Genomic DNA, 20,451 nt, shown 5'->3' with positions numbered 1-20,451 from the left:
ATGTTGCATGTTCAGACACATCAGCTGTGTCTGAGACTAGGGTTCAAATGCCAGGCAGAAACCACGTTTGAATAATCAATGACAAGCATGACTGGGATGTTTCATTTTCCCTGTAACATCACTCTTCTACTCCACTAATAAGATTTTGGTTTGGGGATAGAAACTATAATGTATACTTTTCTCTTCCTTGTATAACATCCTGTAAAGTTGAAAGCAACTTGCTTCACTAGCTTTTGGTGACCTCTCCTGGAAATAAATGGAGCTCACACATGTCCATATGCACTACAACACTTACCGCTTTGGCCCAGTGTTTCAAAATTTTGGTCAACGTATACCGATTTTGCCAAAAGGAATGTCGTCCACACATGTACATAAGTATTCACAGCCTTTGCTCAGTACTTTGTTGAAGCACCTTTGGCACCAATTACAGCCTCAAGTCTTTTTGTGTATGATGCTACAAGCTTGGCACACCTATTTTTGGGCAGTTTCTCTCATTCTTCTTTGCAGGACCTCTCAAGCTCCATCAGGTTGGATGGGGAGTGTCGGTGCACAGCCATTTTCAGATCTCTCCAAAGATGTTCAATCGGGTTCAAGTCTGGTCTCTGGCTGGGCCACTCAAGGACATTCACAGAGTTGTCCCGAAGCCACTCCTTTGTTATCTTGGCTGTGTGTTTAGGGTCGTTGTCCTGTTGGAAGATGAACCCTCGCCCCAGTCTGAGGTCCAGAGCGCTCTGGAGCAGGTTTTCATCAAGGATGTCTCTGTACATTGCTGCATTCATCTTTCCCTCGATCCTGAATAATCTCACAGTTCCTGCTGCTGAAAAACATCCCCACAGCCTGATGCTGCCACCACCATGCTTCACTGTAGGGATGGTATTGGCCAGGTGATGAGTGGAGCCTGATTTCCTCCAGACATGACGCTTGCCATTCAGGCTAAAGAGTTCAATCTTTGTTTCATCAGACCAGAGAATTTTTGCAAACTCCAGATGGGCTGTCATGTGCCTTTTACTGAGGAATGGCTTCCATCTGGCCACTCTACCATACAGGCCTGATTGGTGGAGTGCTGCAGAGATGGTTGTTCTTCTGGAAGGTTCTCCTCTCTCCACAGAGAAACGCTGGAGCTCTGTCAGGGTGACCATCAGGTTCTTGATCACCTCCCTGACTAAAGATCTTCTCCCTGATTCACTCAGTTTGTCCGGGCGGCCAGCTCAGAAGAGTCCTTGTGGTTCCAAACTTCCATTTATGGATGATGGAGGCCACTGTGCTCATTGGGACCTTCAATGCTGCAGAAATGTTTCTGTACTCTTCCCCAGAACTGTGCCTCGATACAATCCTGTCTTGGAGGTCTACAGACAATTCCTTGGACTTCATGGCGTGGTTTGTGACATGCACTGTTAACTGTGGGACCCTATATAGACAGGTGTTTGCCATTCCAAATCATGTCCAATCAACTGAATTTACCACAGGTGGACTCCAATCAAGTTGTAGAAACATCTCAAGGATGATCAGTGGAAACAGGATGCACCTGAGCTCAATTTTGAGTGTCATGGCAAAGGCTGTGAATACTTATGTACACTTATGTAAAGTATTTTGATTACTGTAGAGATTACTTTGCATTTTATTGTCATTTGTTTCATTTAATATTTAGTCCTTTCAGATGGAAAACATTTATACATATAAATGATGCGATCCAAAGTGCATTTGAGCAGTAGTGAAACACTTTCTCATGATGTGTTACATTCATACAAACAGACGGAGAAGTACGTTTGAAGTAAGTTTGGAGCAGAAGAAATAGAAATAAACCTTGTGTAAATTGTTAGCTTTATGCTAAGCTAAAATGCTATTTCTAGCCATTTCACATGCACATGTTACCAGACATGGTCATGTTATTTATCAAGAAAATTAACATTGGATCATAATTAATTTTTTTCTATTAAGATCTGTGATATTAGGGCAAAAAATAATATTCTTGATAATAATTTTCTGTATTGTTTTCCTGTAAAAATATCTACAAATCCTTAAAACAAGATCAGTTTGATTGATCTTGTTTTAGAAACAACACTGCTTAAGATATTTGGGTTTTTCAGAGAATGTATTTTTAACATGTGTATTTTGTCTTACTGAGTTTTTATAGTCAAAACAAGTGAAAAAAATCTACCAGTGCTGAAGAAGTAATCCAAAGTATTTAGAGTACATTGCTGACCTTGAGTAATCTAACGGAATACATTACAGATTACTTTTTACAGCATGTAATCTGTAATCTGTAGTGGAATACATTTCAAAAGTAGCCCTCCCAACCCTGCTGGTGCAGAGCATATTGCTCTTGATGTAATTGCACATAATGTAGAAAGGAAATGTTTAAAATATGTTGACAGATGCACTTATTTTTGTTTTGAATTTCAAAAGTAACCCTCCCAACACTGCATATATATATATATATTTAGTAAATACTTCACATTTATTCAGAATTGATCAAATGTACACTATTTTAAGGTAACTCAATTCAATACGATGAAAATTGACACAGTTTTAATGCATACATTTTAAAAACAGACTGAAATATATTGTTTTATTGTAGTAAAATGTTAAAAACTGAGATATTTGATGTGTTTTAGCATCGTCTAGAGTTGCTTTAAGACCTCTGCAAGCATAATACAGTATCTGCGCACTATTATAATTGGTTGTTTCCTTGTTTTCAGTCTTGAAAATGTATAAATGTTATATTAAACAACTTTTACAATCCAAAAGGGTAATTTTCCAATATGAGAAAACCACATTGTATTTTTAAACTATTTTGTCTCAATCAGGTTTTGTAGTCTACGATCAGTTTATAATGTAGCTATAACAAACATGACTCATGCAAGAATAACATGTTTGTTTGTTTTATTGTTTTTTTTAAGATCTACACAGTAAAAATAAACAGCTGCAAAGCATTTTTTAAGTTAATCAACTTCAGGAAAATTAGTTGTACTAACTTAAAAAATCAAGGTGGATTGTAAATTCAATTAACTCAAGAATCAACTCAAAAATATTAATTATTTTATAGACTTACAACTGTAAAATTGTAGCTTGCAATTTTCCCATGATCACAATTCATGCTCAAAAGCCTGCACGCTCTACCTTTACCACCAAACCTGACATTATATGTGCTCACTGTTCAACATTTTAAGTAACTCAGAAATGTGCCACATTTGAATGAAGATCCTGTGTAGATGTTTTAAGCTCACTTTAAAGATGCATGTTATGGGTCGGTGTGATTTCAATGCATGTAGCTTAAATGAAGCCTTGAAATTCAATATATGAATTATTCACCCTCTGCACTGAATTCATGCCCATTTATATATTCACAAGTTCACTCAAAAGATCATTTTAAGATTTACACCTTTTCATTTCATAACAAAATTCCATTAAAACGAATCAAGTCATCTTTAGCAAAGTAAAAGTAATGAAAACTATATTTTAGGTTTTTTAATTTAAGTTTGTTAAAAATATATACAATTCAATTTGATGTAATGTAAAGAAATTGAATTGCATAAACCTTAAAAATGGGCTAAAATTTCAAACAGTATCAAGCAAACACTTTTGTACCTGTGAAATGCACAAGACTATTACAACAGTGGTACAATGTAGATATAACTAAACGTGATTCCAGTTAAACACAGGATTTATACAGTCTAACAGCAGAACAAGGACACTTTTATTTCATAAATATAATAAAAACAATACAACAAACAAAGATTGCTTCTATAATTGTGGTCAAAATAAAAACAAAACTCTCAAATGCACATTTTAAGAAAATATGATCTTATTCTGTTTTGTAAAATCTCTGTGCATCCACAAGCTTTAAGGATTAATGGTGTGCTTTATTAGTGAACAAGCATAATATTTAAAATAGCTCTGGTTTGTAAAAATATTTACATGACAATAAATCAAAAATATTTGTTTGAATAAAATGTGATTTTTGGTCATTGCACATATAATAAAAAGCCCACATTGTGTTCATAATTACAAAATATCACTTTTGGTGCTATTCGATTACATATATTCTGTACATTATTTAGGAACAAAAAGTCTTGCATAGACAAGGCTGTAAAAGATTAATTCAGTCAGTTACAGTACATTCAGGAAACATTAAACACAAAAAAATACAGTAAAAAAATGCTAGTTTTAACGTTCAACTTTACTATAGCAGAAATGGGGTATTTCTAAAACGTATGTACGTTTGCATTTAAAATTAAGGCATTTAGTATGCGTTCTTATCTAAAGAAACTTTGTTTGATGCATTATGAAATGGATGGAATAAGCCATAGAGATATGTTATGAACGTAAAGATGATCAGCAATCCGCCACGTCCCAGAGGAGTCATTAGAGAGATATTCAAGGCGAAGTGAGACTTTAATCCCGTTTTGACCCTATTCTACAATACAGGGTCATGGAGACGGTCATCGCTGCAAGCTGTGGAAGAGAACAGAGAAAACAAAGAGTTTTTAAGTTTAGAGGGAAATAAAGCATTTGTGTCACTGGACTATTCCTTGAATTGCTACTTATTTGCAATTTAAGCTATAATATGATTAATCCCTATAAATAGAAATGCTATAAAAGAACATAAAAATCGTGAAACGAGTGAATTTCTACAATGTCATCTGGAACTGAAAACTATTGATTTGAATGATGCAGCATCCACACCACTAGGTGTCACTGTAAGTCCAAGATGACACGCGCAAAAACGAAGTCCCACCCCACAATATTTCTCACATACTTTGTTTTATGTGTCATTGTAAAGAAGTTAAATGTGTTGCAAATGTCATTTCATACTAGGTATGTTGGGGAAAGCATTTTAATTTAGTTATTTTATTTAATGCATTATGTGTATTGTGCACAGTACTGTACATTTTCTGTATTCATGGAATAAACTAGATGAAATATCAGCCACAAATCTCTTTCTTAACTCAGGTGCACTCAGTTATTTTTTCCCTATTATTAAAAAAGTTTTAATTCTAAAGAAAATAATTGTAATTTTGAAACATTTGTATAAAATGTTAAAAACGCACTCACATGAGATGAGGACTCTAGTCATGTCAGTAACCTTACAAAAGCTGTTTTATTCTACATGGGGCAGGGGTGCCATTTTAAAATCAGTTGAATATTACTCGCTTAATCTCAGTAACTGTCTTGTTATTGGACACTTTCACTCTTGGATTAAATTAATCATGGCTGATTGTGAATAGTGAATTTCTACAATGTCATCTGTAACTAATAATATAATAGACATTTTCGCCATTATGCTTATGCCTCAAAAGTAACAAAAATGGTAATTGGTTTTGAATGATGCTGCATCCACACCACTAGGTGTCACTGTAAGTCCAAGATGATACGAGTAATTTAACATTAAAGGTTCCAAAAGGGGATTCTCAGATATGGAGGCCCTGAACCACAAAACAAATAAAAACATTTTTTTTTAAAAACGGTGTCTCATTTTGTTCCTGAGTTTAAGTCTTACATTTTGTTCTCTCTTCAAACTTTTTTTTTTTATAGAAGAGAAGATTTTTGGTTCCCCAAAGAACCTTTAATTTAAAGGTTCGTAAAAGAACAATACTTGAAGAACCATTTTTGTAGATAATTTATTTACAAAATAACAAAATGGACACCATTTGCAAAATGAAACACACAGTGAGGTAATGTGACAACATTGTAACATACTCCTCTTTGGAATGTTTATTGTTGCACGCTGCATTCTATTTCACATTCTATTTATTTAAAATAAAAACAATAGGCTGTACAGTGGAAAAGAATTCTGTGCATTCCATTCCAAACATAAAAACCACCAATTTGCTTTAAAAATGTTAGCACAATGACTGAGAGAAAGTGTGCCCATTACCTCAAGAGCGGCGATGCCCAGTGCTACAGCTATGATGATGACTACATTATCATCTATCAGCTTTTTCAGTATTCCAAAACAACCGGACACAGCCTGAAACAAAAACATGTCAAATAGAGCAAGCAAACCTCGCAAATTGATATTATTGTTTTTTTTTGGAGAACTAAGAAATAGCTATTAAAAACTATGCAAGGTACGAAGATGCCTCACAACATTAGATGAATGTCTTAAAGCCTTACTGAGTCAAAAGCAGCGGTCATATTGCAGGCCGACCTACTGCAGCACTGAGATGGGTAAGTGCCGGTTTCATTCACAAAAGGTGAACCCGTGAAATCGGTGTAGTTGAAGAAACCACAACACTTTAACTGAAGGAGAGAACGAAGCCCAGATTTAGACACACTCACATACATTTTCATTTTTGGGTGAACTATCCATTTTTGGAGAGAAATTCAGGGACAGGTCTCAGTTTTTAAAATGTATATTTAATTTAATGTTTTCCTTCAAGTATTTCAGGATTCTGTACAATTTTGAGACTGCTACTACAAACAATCTCACAACTTTATCAAGCCAAGTGTCTCAAACCGTTGCCATGGTTGAGTTCCAGAGTCCAGTGGTATCTTTGTTTTTCCCAAAATCTTTCCTGATGTTTTTCACAGCTTCATCTCCCACCCGTTGTATCAGGCTTTCTGCCTAAAATACACAAAACCGACAGTGGATTTATTTCTATAGGTCCTTTGGTTTCACTTTGGTTTATTTTACAGTACATATACATTTAGTATACTTACAGTGTACTTACCCAAGAGTACTGAGTAATGTTAGGTAACTACATGTACTTCATATGGGTTAAGGTTAGGGCTGGGGTTAGATTTAGGGTTAGTACCTACCTAGTAATTACTGTAGATGTTGTTGTAATTATATAGCAAGTAAATGTAGAACAGCACTGTCAAATAAAATGCTACCGGTTCTTTATAGACAGAGTGGTATGTATAAATGTGTACAGACTTCCCGTTTAGTCTTACCAGAGGTTTAAAAACCAAAAGCACAATCACTCCAGCGATTTCAACGATGAAGACAATCAGAATAACGATGAAGAACTGAGGAGAGAGAGATTGGCATACAGAATGAATGAGAATGATTAAATCCATCAAATATCCAGAAGTTTATAAACAACACTGTTTGCACTCAACTAAATATTTTAGACATGCCCAAACTGATAACTTCAAAAACATGTGCAGGTCCAGATATCTGTAATGCCAGCGCTGTCAATCTGACTTACCAGCAGCAGCATACACCTGCTCTCTCGGACCGCTCCACAGCAGCCCAGAAATCCCAGTATGAGGAGCACAGCGCCCACTGCGATCAGGAGATATCCCACATTCAAGAGCTGCCCCAGTTCCCCTGGAGCTCCCTGTACTTTCTGCAGAGCGCTCAGGACAGATCCGCTGTCCACCTTCACCCAGATCCCGACACCCAAAATAGCTGACCCGGCAAGCTACAGTGAGAGAGAAAAGAAGGAAATAGAATAGTTTCACACATTGTTTTCATTGTATGTCATGACTCTTCATATCAACACACAGAGGCCCCGGAAAGTATTTGGACACTTAAGCCACGATAAAAATGTGCAAATGCCGTAACATTAAAACCACTACATATCAAACCAAATGGAAATTCTTTAAAGAGAGAGAGCCAAACGTTTCACAAAAAGAAGCTTGCTAGGTTTGAAATGTAAACAATAGAGATGAAGACAAAGTATTCGGACACTCTCTGGTTGTCAAACGTTAGTGGGACATTTCCATAGTTAATGCGATGAACTCCACCTGTGATCGTTTCTAAGATGGGCCTTCATCAGCACATCTAATGACTAAATATTCCACCTTTTCCCTCGCTGTGAAGTCATGCTGTTATGCTAGTTTTTGCATGCAATGTAGCTAAACCATATATACAAATGTTCTGTGGAAAATGAAACATTTCCATCATACTTTTATGATTGTATGCAACTTGTATTCTTTGCATACTTACAAAAAAACAAAGTCACAAACACAATAAACTCCTGTCACTTTGGTAAGAAAATTGCATAAATGTAAATACTTCCCTGCACTAAAAAAAAGAAAAAGAAGAAGAAAAATAAAAGGATTTTTGCAGCTTTTTCAATTTACTTTAAACACACACACACACACACACACACACACACACACACACACACACACACACACACACAATTCTACAACTAATGTTCATTGCATTTTATCTATTTAAATTTGTAAAATGGAAGTTTACGTAATCCATTTGAGTAGGGACCGTCTGAATAGGACTCAATTGGGAGAGTTGTGGCCAAAAATATTGGCACCCTTGGTAAATATGAGCAAAGTAGGCTGTGGGAAAAAACACATTGGCCATAATTATTGGCACCTTTTATTCAATACTTTTTGCAAACCTCTCTTCGCCAAGATAACAGCTCTGAGTCTTCTACTATAATGCCTAATGAGGTTGGAGAACACATGGCAAGGGATCTGAGACCATTCCTCTGTACAGAATCTCTCCAGATCCTTCAAATTCAGAGGTCCATGTTGGTGGACTCTCCTCTTCAGTTCACCCCACAATTATTCTATGGGGTTCAGGTCAGGGGACTGGGATGGCCATGGCAGAACCTTGATTTTGTGGACAGTGAACCATTTTTGTGTTGATTTTGATGTTTGTTTTGGATCAATGTCCTGCCGGAAGATCCAATCAGGGCCCATTGTAAGCTTTCTGGCAGAGGCAGCCAGGTTTTGATTTATTATTTGTTGTATATGATAGAGTCCATGATGCCATGTATCCGAACAAGATGTCCAGGACCTCTGGCAGAAAAACAGCCCCACAACATTAAAGATCCACCACCATATTTAACCGTGGGCATTGGGTACTTCTTCATCTCTGTGTGCGCCAAACCCATCTCTGGTGTTTGCTGCCGAAAAAGCTTTTTTTTGTTTCATCTGACCATAGACCCTGTCCCATTTGAAGTTCCAGTAGTGTCTGGCAAACTGAAGATGCTTGAGTTTGTTGCTGGATGAGAGCAGAGGCTTTTTGTCTTGAAACCCTCCCAAACAACTTGTGATGATGTAGGTGATGTCAGATATTATTATTTTTTTGGACTTTCTGACCCAAAGACCCAACTAATATATACAATTCTCCAGCTGTGATCCTTGGAGATTCTTTGGCCACTTGAACATCCTCCTCACTGTGTGTGGAGACAATATAGACACACGTCCTTTTCCAGGCCGATTTTTAAGATCTCCAGTTGATTGGAACATGTTCATTATTGCCCTGATGGTGGAAATGGCCATGTTCAATGCTTTGGCTATTTTCTTATAACCGCTTCCCACTTTGTGAAGCTCAATAACCTTTTGATGCACATCATAATAATATTCTTTAGTTTAACCCGCTGTGATTGATGATTATGGGATTTTGGCCAGGGTGTTATCTCATATTTATACCCCTGTGAAACAGGACGGCATGGCTGAACAATTTCATGTTCCTAGTCACCCAGGTGCACTAAAAAATGTAAAATATGAATGGAATATTTTTGAGATGCATTTAATTGCGGCCAGTGTGTTTTGGAGAAAAATATGTATTTAATAATGAGATATTTCCCCCGTTTCATTTGTTTTACTTCAATTAAAGGATAGATTTTTGTGAATTTTTTTAATGAAAGATCAAAAAGGACAAACAATACAGATTTTTTTTCACAGCCTTTTCTGCCCATATTTCCCAAGGGTTTTGGCCTCCACTGTAAATGTTTCAATTAAGTGTTATTTTTTATGTGTGTTTCTGTGTAAGATGAATAGAAAGGGGGATACTTAGTGTTAGTGTTTTATGTACATAAAAAAATAAGTGATTTATTACTTTATTAAAGATAGAGTTACATTGACACGTCAAATTGTTTTGGGTTTATTGAATTCAATAAGGTTCTTTCTACACAAAGTGTTTGTGTTGAAATTACACCATTATCACTGTCCACAGTTTAAAGGGTCAGTTCACCCAAAAAAGAAAATTCTCTCATAATTTACTCGCCCTCATTACGACCATCCACTTGCTTTTTAAGGACCTACTGAGCGGAGATATTTTTCTATTTTTCTTCAAATGTGTTCTGGTGAAGAAAGCAAGTCATACACATCTGGGATATCATGAGGTTGAGTAAATGATGAGATTTGTTTTGGTTTTGGTTGAAATATCCCTTTAACCAAGTTCAGCCAAAGGGCTATTTTTTGGAGTTTGGAAAGAGGTGAACTATATACTGTCACAGGACATTCGAGCAAGCAAACCATAAATTGCTCTGACACAATTATTTTAACTGTAATCAACTGAAAAGCCAGTGCAAATCAGTTTAGGTGTGTGTGTTTATTGGAAAGGTGATGAAATGTGATTAACGGAAACACACTGATTTGTTTATGCTTTACTTACAAAGATGATACCATTGAAGAGGAACATCGTTGCTTTCAAAAATCCAAAGCAACCCATTTTTATTGGATGCCTGTGAAACCTGGATGAAAGTAAAACAAGAATTAACAACAAACAAAAAATTGAAAAATCTTCCGCATTTAATAATGAATGTTCAAAACATAATTTTTAATTAGGAGACTTTTTTTTGCCTGAACTGTCACCTTATAAAGTTGTTTTTCGTAATTCCAAAATGATTCACTTCTTAATAACGTGTTGAAATTAATATTAGAATATCGATTAAAAGGCACAAGTGCTTCAATTGGTTAGGCCACCAAAACATTTAAATTCTGTTATCATTTACTCACGGTCATGTAGTTCCAAACCCATATGACCCCATGTTTTTTTTAATTGTTTTTTTCTGGTGATTTTGGCATCAGTCACCTTTTACTTTCACTCTAAGGAAAAAAAAGATAATGAAAGTGAATGGAGACTGAGGCTAACATTCTGTCTAACACATCCTTTTGAGTTTGGAACAACATTAGAGTGATTGAATGACAGTTTTTTTTTTTGGGTGAACTATCCCTTGCTAAAAAAGTACACTGACCAGGAAAAGCTGCAGGAACAAACTGTGGTTTTGCTGTAGTAACTGATTTTAACTGAAGCTCTCATTAACCCTAAAACACTGGTTTCACAGTTCAAAGAGTTTTTCACTTACAGAGAGCAGCACTTTAAACAGATGTGCTTGAATATTACACTTCAGATAGTAAACACGCTGTAAGAACACGACTCATTCAAGTGCCACTTTGAAGTGTTGGCTCAAAGCTCAATATTAGTGTACAGGGCATCTCCTACTGCAATGAGGTCAGGGCAAAACAATAAACATCTACATTTGATAAGACACCAGAGACCCTCTATAGAATGTTTTTAGAATTGTTTATACCTGTTAATCTTTGTGGGTCACAGAATTGCAGAATAGCCTTTCAATACTGATGCAGAACAGAAGTAGTGTTCAAAGCTTTTGGGAACTTTGGGAGTTTATTATATATGTCTGGCTTAGTCTATAACCTTTAAATGATTTGAATGATTTTGAATGTCTTGTATACTTCCCTTGTTTGTAGTTATCACATTTCGAGCTTTTCTGTTCCCTATTTATTCAAATATCCTCCAGTTGGTTTTCCTGGTTCTTATACATTTGGTTCCAAAAGTCTGAGACCACACTGAAAAGATGGATTTATTTAATTTTCAACCTGGAAATAAGTCGAATGTTTATAGATTTTGGGGAAAGTATAAAATAAATTGTAAATGTAAAATAAAAGTTATGATGTTAAATAAAGAAGAAAAATGTAGGTTTTGCACCGTTTCTAGGTTACTAACAAAAAAACTAGAAAGGAACATCTGTGACATTGACGTTATTAACTATTTAATTCAACTTTTCACTTGTATAGCTTGAAATAATTTTTTTATTTTAATTTAAATAAAACTGCCTCATGCTAAAATGCTTTAAATTATATATTTTTTTCTTCACTTTAATCTACACTCCATACCTCATAATGACAAAGCAAAAACATATTTTTGATAACATGAAAATTTATTAAAAAGAAAAAACTGAAATATCACATTGGCATAAGTATTCAGACCCTTTGCTATGACACTTGAAATTTTGCTCAGGTGCATCCCATTTCTCTGCATCATCTTTGAGATATTTCTACACTATGATTGGAGTCCAATGGATTGGATGTGATTTGGAAAGGCACACATCTCTCTATATAAGGTCTCACAGCTGTAAATGCATATCAGAGAAAAACCAAGCCATGAGGTCAAAGGAACTGCCTGCAGAGCTCAGAGACATGATTGTGTTGATGCACAGATCTGGGGAAGGCTACAAAAAATTTCGGCTGCATTGAAGGATAATTCCTGAATGAGTTTGGAACAACCAGAACTCTTCCTAGAAATAGGTCAAACAGGTTGTTAAGAAAGAATTAGAGGTGATGCTTGATATGGGCGTAATAGATGAGGTGCACAGCGATTGGGCCAGCCTCGTGTTCTGGTATAAAAGAACGACGGGTTGGTCCGGTTCTGTGTAGACTATCTCAAAGTGAACACTATGTCCAAATTTGACGCATACCCAATGCCTCGGATAGATAAGTTGCTTGATCAGTTGGGCTCAATTTTAAATCAACACTGGACTTAACAAAGGGTTACTGGCAGGTCGCTTTAACAAATACAAATTTTTCCACACCGTTACAGATTACACCAATTTGTGACCTTTCATGAGAGTCTCATGGAAATAATTCTCAGACCCCATACAGCATATGCCACCACATTTTTATGTGATATTATTATCTACAGTAATGTCTGGTGGTGGCACATGCAATATCTGAGAGCTGTCCTGAGGTCGCTACAACCAGCGGGGCTCACGGCCAACCCGAAGAAGTGTGGAGTTTGGCGGGTGGAAGTTCGGTATCTGGAGTTCCACCTGGGCCACGGTTCGTCCCCAGGTTAACAAAACCAAAAAGGAGGTGAGGCAGTTTCTGGGGGGCTGACTGGCTACTTCCGAAGGTTTGTGCCTAGTTACTGTGATGTCACCAGCCTGCTGACTGATCTCACTAGAAAGGGGGCCCCGAGCCGGTCCAGAGCTTTTACATTGTCCTAATTTCTCCCTTTTATTTTGCAGATGGATGCATGTGACAGGGGGCTGGGGCAGAGCTCTCACAGGAGGTGGAGAGGGAGGAGCGACCGGTGCTGTACATTAGTCATAAGCACTTGCTGAGGGAGACTTAGTTCAGCACCATGGAGAAGAATTGTCTGGAGATTAAGTGGGCCATCCTCACTCTCCGCAATTACCTGCTGTGGCGGGCCTTCACCCTCTGTTCAGATCACGGCCACTCCAATGGTTCCACCACATGAAATATATCACCTGTTGGTGGCACTTCAGCCGTTTAAAGTCAAGGTGGTCCACAGACCGGGGTGCAGATGACAGTGGCTGGGGGGGTGGCGGGGGGGTAGTTGACAGGCCAGATGTTGCTCCGAGACAGTTTACCCAGAAATTTAAATTCAAATGCAAACTTTGTTTCGCTCAACGTTTCTCACGAAACCGGTCAAGAAAATGTCCTGGTCATATTTTAACCCAAATCAATGCAATGGACATCAACACTAGCATCAAGTGCCGTTTTGATCAGCTAAAATATACCACAGAGAACGACTTGTTTGTATTTTAGTGCAGGCACTGCCAATGCAACAATGCATCATCTTAATTGACTCTGACGCTTCGAAAGGCCACAAGCAATGGGCTAAATTAAAATTGTTTGAACTTTAAAAGCTGCATTGAAATGCTTGTTGGAAGCTTCACTCCATAAAGTTTATTATTTTCAATGCTGAAGTCATGTGGAATCCCCTTTCTGGCTGATCTTTGTTAGTCCATATATATATATACAGCACTCTCACGGATTACCAAAGGTCTGCTACACAATGCTAATCCATAGGTAGACTAGTGGCAGATAACCATATGAAACCATCAATAGAGGACTATTGATGCAAAAGGTTTCACAATTACAGACTGTCTAAGCTATTTTCCAATTTGCTGAGCGTGCCGACTCTAAAGTCCTCTAAGGTTGTAAAATGTAATGCAATTCTTAACTGTATTTCTTAACGCGAGTTGTACTTGCCTTACTGGCCCAAGTCAAAACAACCCACACCTGAGTCTCTATGATATGTCACGGGCACCAGTGTAAGTCTATGGGATTTTTTTCACCTGTTTTATCATCAGGCAAAACTCGTAAATCCAATTGCAAAAAGAAAATTAGAGGAATCATTCATGTCCGTAGCACAAACCGTGTGGGAGTGTTACGTGCCTAAGTTTGTTCAAATAATGCACCCTTAGTATGAGTGATAGTAAAAGTGGCACTAAATGCAAAAAAGAACAATCACAAATGTTAAAGAATACATTGCACACTTTTTTAAAAGCAAGTTTATGGAAAACATTAGGATCAAACGGTTTCAGTGTTTTTAACTACGGAAGGTCAAAAGTCAGGTCAATGATTAGCAGTCTGCTGATGTGTCACATGATGTCATCATGGTTACCCAATAATCAATGAACCCTTCACACCTAAAACTAAAACATTTTTCTTAATTGTGTTTGTCTGTGCTACCCTCAAAAAACTCATTCTATCAAAATCAGCTGCTTGTTTCCTTATTTGAAGGTGTTAGTGTAGATGTTAGGCAGAATGTTCCTCAGTCACCATTCACTTACATTGTGTGTGGAAAAAGATGCAATAAATGAGAACTGAGACTAATAAAATCTCATTTTGTGTTCCACAGAATAAAGAAAGTCACGTGGGTTCGGAACAACAGGCTGAAGGTGAACCATCACTTTTAAATCCATGAACTGTTATTCTGCTATTGTTATGTCACATTTGGGCACTCCAAAAGAGTCCACGTGATGTAAAGAATAAACAAACAGTAAATAGGAGTCAATAGATTCATTAGATCTGTGAGGAATGTATAGTCTGCGGCACAGATGAGTGTGCTTGCTTTCCTACAGGAAATTCATTTATAAGTGCGTGTTATTGTTTACTCTGTGTTCTGCCTAATTAATGTCATTTTTGGATCTTCTGAAACGTAATACTCAACTAGCATATCCAGTTTTGTCATAGTTTTGGAGGTTATTCGCAGGCATTAGTGCATTCACTGAAAAGATAAAGGGCCCAGGGCATTTGTTTCTGTTTTTTGATAACAGCGTGACGTAGTGTTTCAAAGCATGCACTGTTAGCAGTGAGTATCATGAGCCAATGACGAACAACACTTTTTAACAGCATCTTGGTTCATGTTAAGTTATAATTATATATTGTTTATTGCTAGATTATGTTACTTCAAAATGCATAAACTAAATGTTAACATATACACATTTGAATGTTAAAATATACAGAAATTAAAGATTGTGATCTTGTTAATCTTAATTTCTGTATTTGTTTTGCATTAAAATTTACATATATTAAAATCAATGCCTTTTGAACTTACTTAAATGAACAATGAACACAACTTTTACAGCATTTATTCATCCGGTTAAAGTATTGTCCTTTGTTAGCTCCTGTTAACTATTGCGCTAACTAATGCTAACGTATACAACCTTAGTGTAAAATATGTCACAGTGACTTCTGACTTGCAAGCAAACATGCAACTTTAAATAGTATTTCACTATGGAGTGGTGGTGGTGTAGTGGTCTAAACCACATAACTGGTAAACCGGTAATCAGAAGGTTGCTGGTTCGATCCCCACAGCCACCACCATTGTGTCCTTGAGCAAGACACTTAACTCCAGGTTGTTCCGGGGGGATTGTCCCTGTAATAAGTGCACTGTAAGTCACTTTGGATAAAAGCGTCGGCCAAATGCATAAATGTAAATGTTAATGTATTAGAAATCTGCATTGGTCAAAATGGACCGATACCGGAAGAAGGTAATATGACGGATTTACTTGCTCCCAATTCAACCAATAGGCCTATACTCTTGTTCTCCACCACATTTATTTATTTAATTATTTTACTATTTACTATGTGTAAAGTTAGACAGAAAAAATACTTTATATATATAACATTGGCTATTGGTACTGTCCAAAATTTCTATACTGGTACATCCTATTTGATAGTATAAAATTCTGTAGCCTACCTAAAGATGGTATTAATGTCTCCTGATTTTCTAATGAATTAACATTATTTTGTCCTGGAGAGCGGAGGAGGGCAGGGCCGGGCTGGAACAACGCACACACGGTGCCCAATCAGCCTGATGGGGGCGCGTGAGGGATAAAGGTGCCCGTTGATGACAGTTCGAGAGAGAGAGAATGACATGCAGCTGCTCTGTGTGTGTTTGTGTCTTTTGGTTCAGTTTTATATTAAAACTATTATTTATATCGTCAAGCCGGTTCTCGCCTCCTAATTTCCCGGGTTTCGGCACCAGTGTAAAGGGATCAAGGCAAAGGAGGCAGCGAGAACAGGCTTGACGATATACACATATATACAATAATAGTTTTGGGGATGATAAAAAAAATGGGACAAGTTATTTTTGTTACAGATTGTAGCATGGTAACACACTAGACGGAGACTCACACATTTTTAAGTACCTTGAAATACCATGATATAGGAATATGGTAGTCTTTCAGTACCATATAGGAAAGAAACGTTCATAATAAATTGACCCGCGGGCAGCAGTTTGCCCTGGTCTGCAATTGAGGGTGCTCCAAGCTTCGTTTGAGGGTGCTTGACATAATAATTACACACCCCTGCTCAATTGAATATGTAAGACCAATACTGTAAATTGGCAAGCAGATTTCTTGAATACCAGCAAACAAAAAATACACAAAATGCTGCATCACAGCAATAAAATTACGTTGTTTAAGTAGCATTTAAACATGATTTATTCTATCAAAAAATTTGTAATTATGACACAACTTTATACAGAGCACCCCCACTATTTTCAGAAGCACCCTCAGTGATTTTGATCTGGAACCGGGCCTGCCTGGCATAACCATGGATTTCGTATGTAACGTAAATATGAATATAGTTATAGTTTATGGAGTAAATATAGTATCCTACAGTACCATGGTATGTATATCAAAGTACCCTGGCATTACCATCGGACACCATCACTGTGCCGAGGTACTGTCTATCAGGCCTACAATGTATCTGACTTTTTGGAGATGATTAGCAGCGGTCTGAGAGTTTCAGTAGGGATGTAAAACAAAGGCAGACATTCTCTGGTGTGAACTGTGGATGATACCAGGATTTAATCATCAGACAATAGAGGGATGTTTATTACAGCCCCATTCCCGTCCAACCTCGCAAAACAATGACTCAGGATAAGTGTAAAAGCCCCATCACAACAACAGAACAGAACTGTCTCATGGGATCTCATCACAAAAGGACATCACGATCACAAAGCTGCGAATATCACAAGAACACAAACACACCATTCATACTACATCATGCTCTAAATTCTTATTAACTGTGATCCTGCACAAACAGGCAATTGTAACATCCGATATGCTCTATTATATTCTGTTCTAGTGATATAATATCATTGTAAAAAAATTCCCTTACTATTATCATCAGGCAAATGATTATAAAGACGCCTCTTATTAAAAAGATGAGACAATGACTGATACCAATTAGAGAATCAGTATTGCTGTGTGCAAGGCTGTTAAAGGTTGTGTGCTGTACTAACTTTATATGGTTGAACGACAATAAAAAACACTTGATTTGACTTGACTAAAGAACTAGTTTAATGACTGATATGATTCTGTATTGAGCATTTAGTTGCAAGACACTTTTCACAATGCATTTGACATATTCACAACCTTTACAAAGCAGAATTTCTTACCTTAACTAAAAAGTCAGAAGAGTGTAGATAGTGTAAATCCCTGAGTGAACACTGATGGTCAGATCATTGAAGAGCATTTACATTTGCTTCTTGTTTTTCCTCTCAGTCTGCCTCTTTGAAGTCTAGCTGGTTTTGCACAGAGAGAGAAGGGAGGGAGGAGGAGGAGGGATGGAGGCAACAGGTGGGAGTGATATACCACTTCCTCTCTCCTCTCTTTCTCCCTCTCTCTCTCCCTCTCTCTCTCCCTCTCTCTCAGTGGACACATTTGCTCTCTTGGGAGAGTGAGAGAGTGGGTGGAATGCATCTGTAGTCACAGAGATAATGAAGTCTCATTAAATCACTCAGGTTCACTCCTTAGAGATAACTGAACAGCACAACACAACAAGAAATGTGTTTGAATTTAAAATCAAGGTATTAGGGGAACATATCTGCATATGTAAGAATGTGTGAAATGATGTGCACAATGTTGAGATTTATGTACTAATGTTTTATCGAGTACAAGAATGTTATTACGCATTTGTAGAGAAGAGGAAATTATGTCTCTGACATGAAATGAACAAAACACTCGCTCAAACAATAAACGAAATGACACAATGCCGCCTGATCCCCAGACAAATTGCAACACCGTAGAATGTCAGGGAAAATTAATCCACATACTACACATCAATGGGATTGAATCTGTGGAGAGGCTATGCATTGTCCAAGAAATTACAAATGCAATTAAAAAAGAAAAATTGACAGAACAATCAAACGTTTGCATGAAAAACATCCAAGTATGAAAGAAATTCTAACCATTCCAATGAATGTTCAAAAGGAAACTTGAAAGAAATAAAGATTTAAAGAAAGTTTGAACATTACAAAACAAATTTGAAATCCCGGACGAGTCCCCAATTATGTTGGAGCCTCACCCCAGTTGGGGTCATAACACAAGCAACCACAAAAAATTCAAAAGAAAGTTTTAAAGAATATTCGACAGCAAATAAGTTTGAAACAATTCCTATACAATTTCAAAAGTATAAAATGTTAAAGACAGGATGAAAGAAAGATTGAACATTCCAAGGAAAGTTCAAAATCCCAGTTGTGTCCTCTTCATTGACACGGTTGTAACAAAAGCAACGTAAAACGATAAAAAGAACGTTTCAAAGAACCTTCTAAACAAGATATTTTTGTGTGTGTGTATATATATATATATATATATTTATATATTACACACTCACCTAAAGAATTATTAGGAACACCTGTTCAATTTCTCATTAATGCAATTATCTAATCAACCAATCACATGGCAGTTGCTTCAATGCATTTAGGGGTGTGGTCCTGGTCAAGACAATCTCCTGAACTCCAAACTGAATGTCAGAATGGGAAAGAAAGGTGATTTAAGCAATTTTGAGTGTGGCATGGTTGTTGGTGCCAGACGGGCCGGTCTGAGTATTTCACAATCTGCTCAGTTACTGGGATTTTCATGCACAACCATTTCTAGGGTTTACAAAGAATGGTGTGAAAAGAGAAAAACATCCAGTATGTGGCAGTCCTGTGGGCGAAAATGCCTTGTTGATGCTAGAGGTCAGAGGAGACTGGGCCAACTGATTCAAGCTGATAGAAGAGCAACTTTGACTGAAATAACCACTCGTTACAACCAAGGTATTCAGCAAAGCATTTGTGAAGCCACAACACGCACAACCTTGAGGCGGATGGGCTACAAAAGCAGAAGACCCCACCGGGTACCACTCATCTCCACTACAAATAGGAAAAAGAGGCTACAATTTGCAAGAGCTCACCAAAATTGGACAGTTGAAGACTGGAAAAATGTTGCCTGGTCTGATGAGTCTCGATTTCTGTTGAGACATTCAGATGGTAGAGTCAGAATTTGACGTAAACAGAATGAGAACATGGATCCATCATGCCTTGTTACCACTGTGCAGGCTGGTGGTGGTGGTGTAATGGTGTGGGGATGTTTTCTTGGCATACTTTAGGCCCCTTAGTGCCAATTGGGCATCATTTAAATGCCACGGCCTACCTGAGCATTGTTTCTGACCATGTCCATCCCTTTATGGCCACCATGTACCCATCCTCTGATGGCTACTTCCAGCAGGATAATGCACCATGTCACAAAGCTTGAATCATTTCAAATTGGTTTCTTGAACATGACAATGAGTTCACTGTACTAAAATGGCCCCCACAGTCACCAGATCTCAACCCAATAGAGCATCTTTGGGATGTGGTGGAACGGGAGCTTCGTGCCCTGGATGTGCATCCCACAAATCTCCATCAACTGCAAGATGCTATCCTATCAATATGGGCCAACATTTCTAAAGAATGCTTTCAGCACCTTGTTGAATCAATGCCACATAGAATTAAGGCAGTTCTGAAGGCGAAAGGGGGTCAAACACAGTATTAGTATGGTGTTCCTAATAATCCTTTAGGTGAGTGTATATATATATATATTCGAGGAAAAGTATAGAACTTCAATTTGTTTTCCAAAAGAATGTTTAAAAGTTCTAAAGTTTCAAAACAAAAAATTTCTGAAGTTAAAATATTTAAAAGAAAGCAAGCCCAAAATAATTTTTAAAAGAGGGGGGGGGGGGGGGTACAAGCTAGTCACATGCAAAAGTCTATTTATTGGGAGAACATTAACGTCATTGTTCCACCTGTGGTCAAGCCAGTATTTTCCTTAACCAGCCAATTAAAATATGTCATCACAGAGTTCCCTACAGTCTTAAATAAAGCTCAAGGCCATAGCATGGAGTCATGACTCAACACCTTCATAACACTTTAAACAGGTCATT

General features: G+C 37.3%; 1 protein-coding gene across 1 annotated transcript; it reads right to left on the bottom strand.

The window, feature by feature from the left end:
- Nucleotides 1-3,016: 3,016 nt before the first annotated feature.
- LOC127647166 (tetraspanin-1-like) lies at nucleotides 3,017-17,789 on the bottom strand. Its single transcript, XM_052131267.1, has 8 exons — nucleotides 17,666-17,789; nucleotides 10,319-10,397; nucleotides 7,155-7,370; nucleotides 6,898-6,972; nucleotides 6,461-6,568; nucleotides 6,118-6,243; nucleotides 5,879-5,971; nucleotides 3,017-4,455 (listed from the first exon to the last, which is right to left on the bottom strand). Exons 2-8 carry the CDS (start codon nucleotides 10,373-10,375, stop codon nucleotides 4,396-4,398), a joined length of 735 nt encoding a protein of 244 aa, XP_051987227.1. The 5' UTR covers nucleotides 10,376-10,397; nucleotides 17,666-17,789; the 3' UTR covers nucleotides 3,017-4,395.
- Between the last annotated feature and the right edge of the window lie 2,662 nt (nucleotides 17,790-20,451).

The sequence above is a fragment of the Xyrauchen texanus genome, chromosome 8, assembly GCF_025860055.1.
Source record: "Xyrauchen texanus isolate HMW12.3.18 chromosome 8, RBS_HiC_50CHRs, whole genome shotgun sequence".
Lineage (NCBI taxonomy): Eukaryota > Metazoa > Chordata > Actinopteri > Cypriniformes > Catostomidae > Xyrauchen > Xyrauchen texanus.
This window is presented reverse-complemented; position numbering and strand designations above follow the sequence as displayed.